Source organism: Fukomys damarensis, unplaced genomic scaffold (genome assembly GCF_012274545.1).
Source record: "Fukomys damarensis isolate Sample0158 unplaced genomic scaffold, DMR_v1.0_HiC HiC_scaffold_20, whole genome shotgun sequence".
Taxonomy (NCBI): Eukaryota; Metazoa; Chordata; class Mammalia; order Rodentia; family Bathyergidae; genus Fukomys; species Fukomys damarensis.
Genome location: NW_022900932.1, coordinates 1,286,958 through 1,297,315, shown reverse-complemented (window position 1 = coordinate 1,297,315; position 10,358 = coordinate 1,286,958). Strand labels below are relative to the sequence as shown.

General features: G+C 56.9%; 3 protein-coding genes and 1 long non-coding RNA gene across 8 annotated transcripts in view; 2 read left to right on the top strand and 2 right to left on the bottom strand.

Annotated features, from left to right (window-relative positions):
• Positions 1–2,494, bottom strand: part of Skiv2l (Ski2 like RNA helicase) — an 8,889-nt gene extending 6,395 nt beyond the window's left edge. The window contains exons 1-8 of the mRNA XM_033766375.1: positions 2,465–2,494; positions 2,283–2,386; positions 1,290–1,399; positions 1,077–1,194; positions 872–986; positions 682–756; positions 365–418; positions 96–283 (exon numbers count right to left, since the gene is read on the bottom strand). Coding sequence (XP_033622266.1) covers positions 96–283; positions 365–418; positions 682–756; positions 872–986; positions 1,077–1,194; positions 1,290–1,399; positions 2,283–2,386; positions 2,465–2,486 — 786 coding nt within the window. The 5' untranslated portion in view covers positions 2,487–2,494. The remainder of the gene's footprint in view (positions 1–95; positions 284–364; positions 419–681; positions 757–871; positions 987–1,076; positions 1,195–1,289; positions 1,400–2,282; positions 2,387–2,464) is intronic.
• LOC117287042 lies at positions 550–1,331 on the top strand. Its single transcript, XR_004518215.1, has 3 exons — positions 550–727; positions 867–965; positions 1,241–1,331. It is a non-coding gene; the product is annotated as an uncharacterized LOC117287042 (long non-coding RNA).
• A 217-nt stretch (positions 2,495–2,711) lies between the features above and the next one.
• Positions 2,712–9,305, top strand: Nelfe (negative elongation factor complex member E). Of its 5 annotated transcripts, none has more exons than XM_010609892.2 (12): positions 2,712–2,822; positions 3,227–3,309; positions 5,108–5,177; positions 5,268–5,413; positions 6,492–6,566; positions 6,680–6,717; positions 6,872–6,933; positions 7,097–7,330; positions 7,409–7,553; positions 7,643–7,697; positions 7,925–8,027; positions 9,094–9,305. In XM_010609892.2, the coding sequence occupies exons 2-12, from the start codon at positions 3,235–3,237 to the stop codon at positions 9,189–9,191; spliced, it is 1,101 nt and encodes a 366-aa protein (XP_010608194.1). In that variant the 5' UTR covers positions 2,712–2,822; positions 3,227–3,234; the 3' UTR covers positions 9,192–9,305. The 5 variants fall into 5 exon arrangements, with proteins under 5 accessions (XP_010608194.1, XP_010608195.1, XP_010608193.1 ...); XM_010609893.2 differs by having other exon boundaries at positions 6,872–7,078; positions 7,200–7,330; XM_010609891.2 differs by having other exon boundaries at positions 6,872–7,091; positions 7,237–7,330; positions 7,415–7,553.
• The window catches only part of Cfb (complement factor B), a 5,713-nt gene continuing 4,640 nt past the window's right edge, over positions 9,286–10,358 (bottom strand). Inside the window, exons 15-18 of the mRNA XM_010609888.3 lie at positions 10,149–10,249; positions 9,946–10,078; positions 9,822–9,871; positions 9,286–9,618 (exon numbers count right to left, since the gene is read on the bottom strand). Coding sequence (XP_010608190.1) covers positions 9,463–9,618; positions 9,822–9,871; positions 9,946–10,078; positions 10,149–10,249 — 440 coding nt within the window. The 3' untranslated portion in view covers positions 9,286–9,462. The remainder of the gene's footprint in view (positions 9,619–9,821; positions 9,872–9,945; positions 10,079–10,148; positions 10,250–10,358) is intronic.

Below are 10,358 nucleotides of genomic sequence, written 5' to 3'. Positions count from 1 at the left end.
CGGGGGCGGGTGGGGGCTTTGTTACTACTCCTCCCCTAAAGGTGGTCCAGCTTTCCCAGCCGCCTCACCTGCCTCTGGTGCCCACGATCACCCACCTTCAGTACCAGGTCCTCCAAACTGCTCGCTCGTGCCAAGGGAGCACTGCAGGGCGAGGCCAAGGCAGTGTCCCCTCTAGGTCCTGTCTGTCCTGCAGCTTCACTCTCATCCTCGTCACCCCCACCCAAATCCAGAGGCTCCAGGAGGCGGCTGAGGCTGAGCAACCCAGAGGTGGGGCCGGGGTGATCTGCACAGAGGGGTAGAGGGGAGACCTCGTCATAACCGTCTCCCTGCAGAAGGGCTCCACCTCGAGCTCCCTGAAACTCACCCTGGGGGGCAAAGTTCACACCTTTCTTGAAGCCAGGTGGGACAGTGAGGAGATCTGGAGAGCAGGGACAGGGAGGCAAAATTAGGGCCACTGCATTACACAACACAGACGCGCACAAACGTGCACAGACACTGCAAGCGGGAGTGTCTCCCATGGCTTCTCCAGTTGAGGGTGGTGCAGACTGCCAAAAAGAACTTTCTCCTTGGTAGGGAGAGGGCACTTTCCTAACCTGCAAGCATGTGAAAGGGCTAACAGCAGCCTGGTGATCAGCCTGCCTGGGGCCTCCTCTTCAGGGCCAGACGTGGACCCTAACTCACCTTTCTCGAAGTCTACCTCTTCCTCATGCTCCTCCCTCATGCTCAGGTCTGTGAGGCTGGGCTCATCCATCCCACCTGGGGAGAAGGAGGCCAGACAGTGCTTTCTGGGACAATGGCAACACAGGATGGACAGTAAACCCTTCGCTGGGACTGAGGGCCCCTCTCCTGCCACCCTATCTCCTCAGGTCACCTGGCCAGAAAGGGTATTGTGTGGAATTCCCCCATAGAGACTGGAAGGCTGGCCCTGGAGGCCGGCAGAGGGACAAGGAGGTCGTGGCCGACAGGTTCGTGTTCTCCAGCAGGACCTAAACGAGAGACAGCCCAGCAATGCTAAGCTTGCCGCTGACCTCCCTCCCCTCCCGCAACCCTTCCTCTCGGGGCCCCTGACTTCTCACCTCCTTGTAGCCCAGGATCTGGCCTGTGGTTGGGTGTCTTTGGGCCTGAAGGTCCGATGGGACTGGAGCCGCCACAGCAGCCAGGAGGGACCAGGGGTCTGTCTTCCTCTGCCATTTCCTGGAGAGAAAGGAAGTCATTTTTGTCTTCTTTCTCCCCATCCCAGCTTTCTTCAGCAACCCATCACCTCCTCTGGGCCCCTCCAGATGCCTTACCGAGCTGCGTGCTCCACACCGTGCAGAGGCAGCCAGGCTGGGGAGGACAGAAACAACTGCTCTGCTTCTTGCTGCAGATCTGGGGCACAGGGAGGGAGACCATGGGGAAGCTGGAGCAAAGGAAGACAAGAGGTGTTAAAATAAGGGCCGGGACTTAGCTCAGTGGTGCTGCCGCCTGCCTCACAAGCACAATTTCCTGAGTTCATCCCCAGTAGCAAGAAAACAAAACAAAACAAAAAGAGGTGTTAAGATAAGTAAGAGGTCAAAGTGGTGGTGTTTGCTATAAGGGCCGGGACTTAGCTCAGTGGTGCTGCCGCCTGCCTCACAAGCACAATTTCCTGAGTTCGATCCCCAGTACCAAGAAAACAAAACAAAACAAAAAGAGGTGTTAAGATAAGAAAGAGGTCAAAGTGGTGGTGTTTGTATTCAGATTTGAAACAGTACTGGTCTCAAACAGAGTAAAACTATTAGGGTGAAGCAATCATTTTCAAAGGTTATCCCATAACACCCTGCTACTGAATCACCTGGAGCAAATAGTTATAATGCAGATTTTGGATTTCAGACTCACAGAGACCAAACCTAGGCATCTGTATTTTTTAAAAGCTTCCCCACTAATTCTGAGGTGTACTTTAAAGCTAAGAATCACTCGTCTGAGGGGTCCCTCACCTAGATGAAAGGACATGCGCTCAAAGGGACATGAAAAAATAGATACTCGAAAGCTGGCTCCTCAGCCACGAGGTGTCCTGGTGCTTGGGAAAAATAAGGGGTGCAGGGAGAAAAGGCACAACTCAAAGAACAGCTCTCAGAGCTACGGTATCTCCTGCACTGCCTCTCTGTCCTGGAGTGGGCTCTGAGCCAGGAAGGTCCAGTGGGGAGGGAGGGTCCCGCATCAGTCCGGGCACAGGGGAGTGAGGTCACGCTAGATCGTACTGTGAGAGTAGAGGAAGTTCTGGACACAATGCGGGCTAAAGGTTAGGGTCTAAAGTCACTCACTGTGCTTTCTGGAGCCCCAGGCACATTCAACAACTCCCAGCGCCCTGTGCATCCTAGTTCCACAGCCCGAAGGGGCAGATTCAGGGGATCCGGGGGAGGCAGCACTATAGGCAAAAGGTTAGAGGTTAGAGGTCAAGAGTCAGTAGCTTTCCACTGCTCCATTCTACCTCCCTCCTCCTCACCGAGTCGCTCCGTCTCGATCATCCTGGATGCCCGCGCTTGCGCCGCCGCCTTGGTTACCGCGTTCTCCGCCCCTGGTCGCGTCATCGCTCTGAGCCCGCTCTCAGCTGCCAGCGCGGGGCCACCCGAGACCGTGGGGCCCGGGTTGCCGCCCCCTCAGGTAAAGGCTTCTCCTCACTCTTTGCTCTTCTTTTCTGAGCTCCCTCTTTCTTCTTCCCTTTTTGATTGCTCCGAGAGCGCTGCGCCGCCGCCTTGGTTACCGCGTTCTCCGCCCCTGGTCGCGTCATCGCTCTGAGCCCGCTCTCAGCTGCCAGCGCGGGGCCACCCGAGACCGTGGGGCCCGGGTTGCCGCCCCCTCAGGTAAAGGCTTCTCCTCACTCTTTGCTCTTCTTTTCTGAGCTCCCTCTTTCTTCTTCCCTTTTTGATTGCTCCGAGAGCGCTGCGCAGATTCAGCCGCTTTCTCTGCGGTCGGATCCCGAGGCGGCCCTGCTAACCCTAATGGGCACGGGAGTCAGGTGCCTTCGTTCGACAGAGGGGATGTTTTTTCCTCCCCGGGCCTCATGACCCCAAGGCTCTGGTGTCTGTAATCCTTGAAGCAGAAATGCTGGTTAAGACGAACGGGAGCTCGGACGGCAGCCTGGTCTAAACGAGGGGTAGGGAGCGGCTAGAGGCAGGAGTAGCAGGCCTGGAGGGTGGATGGGTTCAGGGTGGCTGGCGTGTGGTGACAGTGGAGAAAGATGTCTTGGGCCCTGCCCCTGAACCAGGAGCCACCATGTTGGTGATCCCCCCCGGACTGAGCGAGGAGGAGGAGGCTCTGCAGAAGAAATTCAGCAAACTCAAGAAGAAGGTGAGGGAGTGTGTGGGGGCCTGGCCCAACCTTTCACAGCTTCTGCACTCTGAGCACACCTGGGGTGAGTGTGAGCCGATGGGGGGGGTCTTCCAGCTTGGCCCTGGACATGTACCCCCTCCGTGTAGCTTCAAGAGGCGGGTGTTCTCCCTTTGCGGTGCACTCTGTGGCAGAATCATCCTTTCCTGTGGCTTTTAGTACCACCTAGGAGGCTGGTGACTTTTCAGTTCTATCCAGCCCCTTGCCAATAAGCATCAGGTGCCCAAACTGAACCAGTCGTCTCTCTGTCTAATCTGATGTGGGCCCTTTTCTTGGACTGTCAGTAGGACTGACTACACTCAACCCCCCCTCTCTGACTTCTGGACTATTTGCATGGCAAAAACACCTGTCAAGGCCTTTGGTATGTGTTTGTTTTCATTTTTGAGTTGAGGTCTTGCTCTGTTGCCCAGGCTGGTCTTGAACTCCTGGGCTCAAGCTGACACTGCACGCATGAGTGCCAGCCCCAGCGTGCCGAGTCTTTTTAATTCTTATTTGGAAGTGATTTCTCTTTTTCATTCATTCTTGTGGCTTCCTCGGAGCAGGGCTTTACTGAAAATCACCAAGGCTGTTGAAATGGTGTCTCAAGTTTCTGTCTTTTTTGACCTCAGTTCTCTTTCTCAAAACCCATTCACCAGCTCCATGTTGTATGTAGAAAAAAGCCCCAAAACCTTATCTTGGCATCCTTTTCTAATCAAACGGAACTATTTATTGCTCCAAAACATGTGTTCTAAAAACCTTTCCTTTGTATCTTCGCCAACCTGTTTTCTTTGTCTAAAACACCTTCCTGCTGTATTTATGTTGAGGAAACCCTATCCAGGGCCCAGACTGATAGCTATTTAAGCATCAGAAAAATCTTATTTGCAGTCAGCCATTGGCAATCCGCCCCTCTTCGAGGCATTCTTGGCAGCTCAGTCCGTAGTCTTATTCCCATGATTGGCAATCCGTATCTTCGCCAACCTGTTTTCTTTGTCTAAAACACCTTCCTGCTGTATTTATGTTGAGGAAATCCTATCCAGGGCCCAGATTGATAGCTATTTAAGCATCAGAAAAATCTTATTTGCAGTCAGCCGTTGGCAATCCGCCCCTCTTCGAGGCATTCTTGGCAGCTCAGTCCCGTAGTCTTATTCCCGTAACTTAAAGCTTGTATCTTCGCCAACCTGTTTTCTTTGTCTAAAACACCTTCCTGCTGTATTTATGTTGAGGAAATCCTATCCAGGGCCCAGATTGATAGCTATTTAAGCATCAGAAAAATCTTATTTGCAGTCAGCCGTTGGCAATCCGCCCCTCTTCGAGGCATTCTTGGCAGCTCAGTCCCGTAGTCTTATTCCCGTAACTTAAAGCTTCTTGAGGATCAGAGCTGTGTATTTTACTTCCCATACCCATCTCACAGTGACATGTCAGCACCCTTCAATATGTAGGGGTAAATGGATGAAGCCCCCTGGAAGCACACAGGCTTGTACTTATTTGCCGCTTACATCCTAGGGCTCTTGTTCGTGATTGAATTCGTTTTCTTCAACTTCAGAACTGTGCGACTGACAGTCTTGGTCCTGTGGCTCACTTAGGTGCAGTGCTGCTGGCATCACAGATGATCCTGGGGGATCAGATGCAAGAGGCAGGGCTGCCTCGATTGCTGCTGCGAAGGCACCGTTTGTGTTTTCTCTGAGAAAGGTGTCCCTGGACCGACCACCCGGGGGCCTCGGGACAGGGCCTGGCCAGGGCTGGTCCTCACTCACTCCTCCCTGCTCCCCCTTGTTCCCAGAAAAAGGCGCTGCTGGCCCTGAAGAAGCAAAGTAGCAGCAACACAGCCAGCCAGGGTGGCGTCAAACGCTGTGAGTGACGAGCGACGGGAGGGTGAGAAGGGAGCGGCAGGGGTGACTGCTGCCAACGGCCCACGGCGTCTCCTCCCCTTGCCGCTCCAGCACTGTCGGAGCAGCCAGTGGTGGACACGGCCACAGCCACAGAGCAGGCCAAACAGCTGGTGAAGTCAGGAGCCATCAGTGCCATCAAGGCTGAGACCAAGAACTCGGGCTTCAAACGTTCTCGAACCCTCGAGGGGAAGTTAAAGGTGAGCAGAGCAGGGAGTCCAGGGGACCGTGGGCTCAGAGAGCACCCTCTACATCGGCGGGAAGGTGGGCTGAGGGAAAGCAATGCCGTGGATTCAGACACCCGCATATTACCGTGCTGTTCTGAGCATCAGCTTCCTCCTTTTCCTTTACTTTTTATTATTTTTATTTTGATACAGAAGCTCACTGTGTTGCCCAGGCTGGCTTTGAACTCCTGGGCTCACACAGTCCTTCTGCTTCAGCCTCCCAGGTAGCTAGGACTGTGTACACGTGTGCACCACCACACCTGGCCAGAACTTTAGGTTTCTCTCTCCCCTACCCACCCGGTCCCTACCCCACCCCTGCGTTTACTGAGGAAATCAAACAGAGCTTTAGGTTTTTACCCATAGAATGTGCAAATATAGGTGACTCCCACACTCTCCCTGTTATACACCCTTCTGAGTTGGCGCTTCAAGAGGTTGAATGGGCTGAAATGTCAAAAGAGGCTTAGGTAAGCCACAGAGTTTACTTGGATGTTAAGTCACTCATTTAAAAAGCAGGGCATGAGCCGGGCGTGGTGGCGCACGCCTGTAATCCCAGCACTCGGGAGGCTGAGGCAGGAGGATCACTGCAAGTTCGAGACCAGTCTGGGCTACATAGTTCCAGGTCAGTCTGAACTACCTAGTGAGACCCTGTCTCAAAAAAAAAACAAAAACAAAACAAAATTAAAAAGCAGGGCGTAAGCTGAGTGTGGTGGTGCATGCCTGCAATCCCTGCACCATGGGAGGCTGAGGCAGAGGACCACAGGTTCAAGCCCAACCTGAGCAACTTAGTGGCTTTGCAAGCCCCTGTCTCGAAATTAAGCACTTTTTAAAAAGGGCTGGGATGCACCCCAGTGAAAAATCCCTGGTTTTGATCCTCAGTACTGCCAGTGAACACATATAGCGGTAGGTTGTGGCTCAGTACATAATTACTGAGAAATGTACGTAGGGTCGAAAGAAAACAGACCTAAAGACGTGAGGAAGAGGGAGGAGGAACTGCCCCATCACAGTTGGGCAGCCTCCTGGTGCGACCCTGACATGAGCTGCTTCTGCCTTCCAGGACCCTGAGAAGGGGCCGGCGCCCACCTTCCAGCCATTCCAGAGGAGCATATCCGCCGACGACAACCTACAGGAGGTACGCGCCATGCTCTCCTTGAGAGGATGAGGGTGGAGGAAGGCGAGAGACCCACGTACTTGGACCACAGCCAGCAGCGGGCACTTCTTAACCACCCCTGGTCTCTTTTTCAGGCGTCCAGACGTCCCCAGAGGAAGTCACTCTATGAGAGGTTAGAGACCTTGGTGTGGGGTCAGCACCTGAGTCCTGGAGGTCTGGGGTGGAGTGGAAGGTGACGGCTGTGGAGGAGGTGCTGAGCCTGCAGGATCTGGGGGCGGAGGGGAGGAGGAGGGGCCCCCCTGACCTCCGCTGTCCATGTCGCCCAGCTTCGTGTCCTCTAGCGATCGGCTCCGAGAACTGGGGCCGGATGAAGAAGCTGAGGGCCCAGGGGCTGGCGATGGCCCTCCTCGGAGCTCTGACTGGGGCTATGAAGAGCGAGGAGGCACCCGCTCCTCAGCCTCCCCTCCCCGAAGCCGCAGCCAGGACCACAGCCATGAGCGGAACCGGGAGCGGGACCGGGAGCGGGACCGGGAGCGGGAGCGGGAATCCAGGGGCTGGCGATGGCCCTCCTCGGAGCTCTGACTGGGGCTATGAAGAGCGAGGAGGCACCCACTCCTCAGCCTCCCCTCCCCGAAGCCGCAGCCGGGACCACAGCCATGAGCGGAACCGGGAGCGGGAGCGGGAGCGGGAGCGGGAACAGCGGGACAGAGATAAAGATCGAGATCGGGACCGCGAGAGGGACCGGGACCGGGACCGGGACAGGGACCGAGAGGGCCCTTTCCGCAGTGAGTGAGCCTGCTGGGGGTGGGGGCCTTCGGGGGAGGGGAGGCGGGCGGCGCCAGGACCGACCCCTCATCCCGCAGGGTCAGACTCCTTCCCGGAGCGCCGGGCCCCTCGGAAGGGGAACACGCTCTACGTCTACGGAGAAGACATGACCCCCACGCTGCTCCGCGGGGCCTTCGCTCCCTTCGGAAACATCATCGACCTCTCCATGGACCCACCTAGAAAGTGAGCGCTGGGGACCCTGGGACGCGGGGCGGGTGTGGTGGGTGGCAGGGCGGAGTCGGGTGCGCTAACCCTGTTCTCTGTCACCCCAGCTGTGCCTTTGTCACCTACGAGAAGATGGAGTCGGCAGATCAGGCCGTTGCTGAGGTTGGGACTTCCCAGATCTGTTCCTCTCATCCCCATCCCGGCCTCATGTTTCCTCCCTGAAATGTTGGGGAGCCAGGGGAACATCAGCTCCTCCCAACGGGGAGAGTCTTCATAGTCACAGGAAACCCGCCCTCGGGTCCCCATTCGGTCTGCTCCTGGGAGAGCAGCCCCGACAGGGCCGTGTCTCTCTGTGACGCCCCGCGCTCTGTCCTCCCCTCCCGCCGCAGCTCAATGGGACCCAGGTGGAATCCGTGCAGCTGAAAGTCAACATCGCGCGCAAACAGCCCATGCTGGATGCTGCTACCGGCAAGTCTGTGTGGGGCTCCCTCGGTAAGAGCCGGCTCTCTACGTCTGCCCCGCAGCCCATCCTGCTCCCCTGCGGCCCTGGGTCCCCTGGAGTCTGGGTCTGTGTGGAGGCTGCGGGAGCAGAGCGTAGTGGGCACCAGGCCCTTTATTGGTCAGGTGCGGCGAGGAAGGGAGCGTTGGGAGCGACTCCCACAGCACAGCACAGCCTGGAGACAGTGGCTCAGGGATTTGAAATTGTGGCTCCAGAACTCAGATGTGAGGTGAAGAAGGAAAGTGTGGATTAGAGTCACCTGTGTCTCGGGGTGGCTGCAAAACAATAGTGTCGGCAGGGAGACTGATTTTGGAGACAGGGTGACCCAGCCCTGACTTGGGGGACACTCAGGAGCTGTGAGCAAGCTGGACTATACCCCTGCGCCCCACGATATCCCCAGCAGCCCTGACACATTAGGGCTGCAGCCAAGGAGCCTGGAGGAAGGATTAGGGCCCAGGACAGAGTCAGAGGCCAGGGCTGCTGAGACAAGGACACAGGTGTGGAGGGCCGTGGTCAGCAGTGCTGAGGTGCGGAGAGCAAGGGGAGGGGAGCTGCTGGGAGCGAGCGGTTCCCAGCCTGGGGTCTGTGGTGGGAAAGAGCGTTGCTGCTCGAGGGAGCTCTGGCCAGACCACCCCGCTGAGTTGGGGCAGGGCAGGGGGATGCAGTGCTTGCTATGAATAACCTTGGAAAACAGCAGAAAGGGCCCACAGCAAGAGTGGCCCTGTAGGCACTGCGAAAGAGGAAAGCAGAATTAACCAGCACATCAACAGAGGGCTTCAAAGATGTTCTGATTTTTAATGTTGGATGTGTCAACTGAAAGGAGTGGATTAACATCATTCACATGCCTCAGCAAGAACCTCTGGTGATTTTTCCAAGAACGAAATGTTTATCAGTAGCTGCAGTGCCGCTCTCCATGGTGATGGCTCGGCCGCCTCAGACCCTCCGTGGGGCCTAGAGGAGTCCGGCCACCAGGGGGCAGGAGTGAGGCGCTCCGGCTCTGGGCCCTGGGTCTCCGGGCCTCGCCCTCCTTCAGACCTAACTGCCCTCCCCCCTCCTCAGCTGTCCAGAACAGCCCTAAGGGCTGCCACCGAGACAAGAGGACCCAGATTGTCTACAGTGACGATGTCTACAAGGAAAACCTTGTGGATGGCTTCTAGGAAGGGAGGCTGGATTCCCTGTGCCTCGCACCCTCTGCTGCTGGTCTCAGTCTCAGTAAAACACCAGGTGGAAGCTCACACCTCCTCCTCGGCTTCTGGTTTTTCAGCACTTGGGGTCTGGGTTGAGCCTTTAAAAATGGCTGTCAGAGCTGCCCCGCTGGGGATAACATGGCCAGTGCGCACCCCACTCCCACCCCAAAAGATCTTGGAGCACAGTAATCATCGCAGCTGTTTTAATTCCATCCCGAACCCCTTTCTGGCAGGAAACATCTTATAGGAAACCCAGGTCCTCATCTCTGAGCTTCTCCTTGAGCCAGGGCAGCACTTGAAAGAGATTGATGTGAAAGTCCCGGGCGTAAGGGGGTACCTGCTGTTGCCGCTTCTGGTCATAGCAGACATCCACTACTCCCCAGCTGATCACGCCAACCTGAGGGCAGGGCGCGGACTCGCTCTGAGCGGCTCTTCCTGGTGCCACTGTGCCTGCGCTATCTTAGAGTCCCTGGACCCCACCCTGACTTGCCCTGAGGCGGGGCAGGCCCTGCGGTCCTCCCACCCCCAGCCATGTGCCTCGAGCTTCCCCGCTTGGTGTCTGCGCCCACCCTGCCCCCCCCGCAGGAAAGGGGTGCTTACTTGGATGAAGCGGCTCCTCTTGTGGATGATCAGTGGGCCGCCAGAGTCCCCTGCGGAGAGAGCGGCTGTAGGAAAGGAGCGCTGGGGCTCGGGCCCTCACAGCCCCACCAAAGAGCCCCCTCACCTTTGCAGGTGTTGGGGTCCGCATAGGGGTCCACTCCGCCCGTGCACAGGAACCTGGGGGTGACCACCTCATAGATGTCCTTGACTTTGTCGTAGCCTGCGGCGTGCTGTGCGTCTCTCTCGCAGCTGGCTTTCTGCGGGGGAGAGCGGAGATGGACCAGGCTGGCCGGGGCCTGGAGCTCCCGCCTGGGACCTCCGTCTCACCTTCTCTCCGTTCTTGATGTAGACCTCCTTCCGGGTCAGCCTCTTCTGCTCCTCGGAGACAAACAGGGCTTCGACATCCTTTGCGGGGAGCAGCTGTTCCTCTGGACAGGTGGACAGACTGGCTACACCCGCCGCCCCCCTTCGACCCACTGCCCGTCCCAGCACGCGTTCCTCGAGTGCTTCCTGTGACCCAGGCCAGTGGCGGCAAGC

Excerpts from the sequence above, each read along its gene's own strand:
- Nelfe (XM_010609893.2), top strand. The coding sequence starts at position 3,235 with ATGTTGGTGATCCCCCCCGGACTGAGCGAGGAGGAGGAGGCTCTGCAG. Across the intron at positions 7,698-7,924 it reads CAGATCAGGCCGTTGCTGAG|CTCAATGGGACCCAGGTGGA; the intron begins GTTGGGACTTCC and ends CTCCCGCCGCAG. Across the intron at positions 8,028-9,093 it reads GTCTGTGTGGGGCTCCCTCG|CTGTCCAGAACAGCCCTAAG; the intron begins GTAAGAGCCGGC and ends CCCCCTCCTCAG.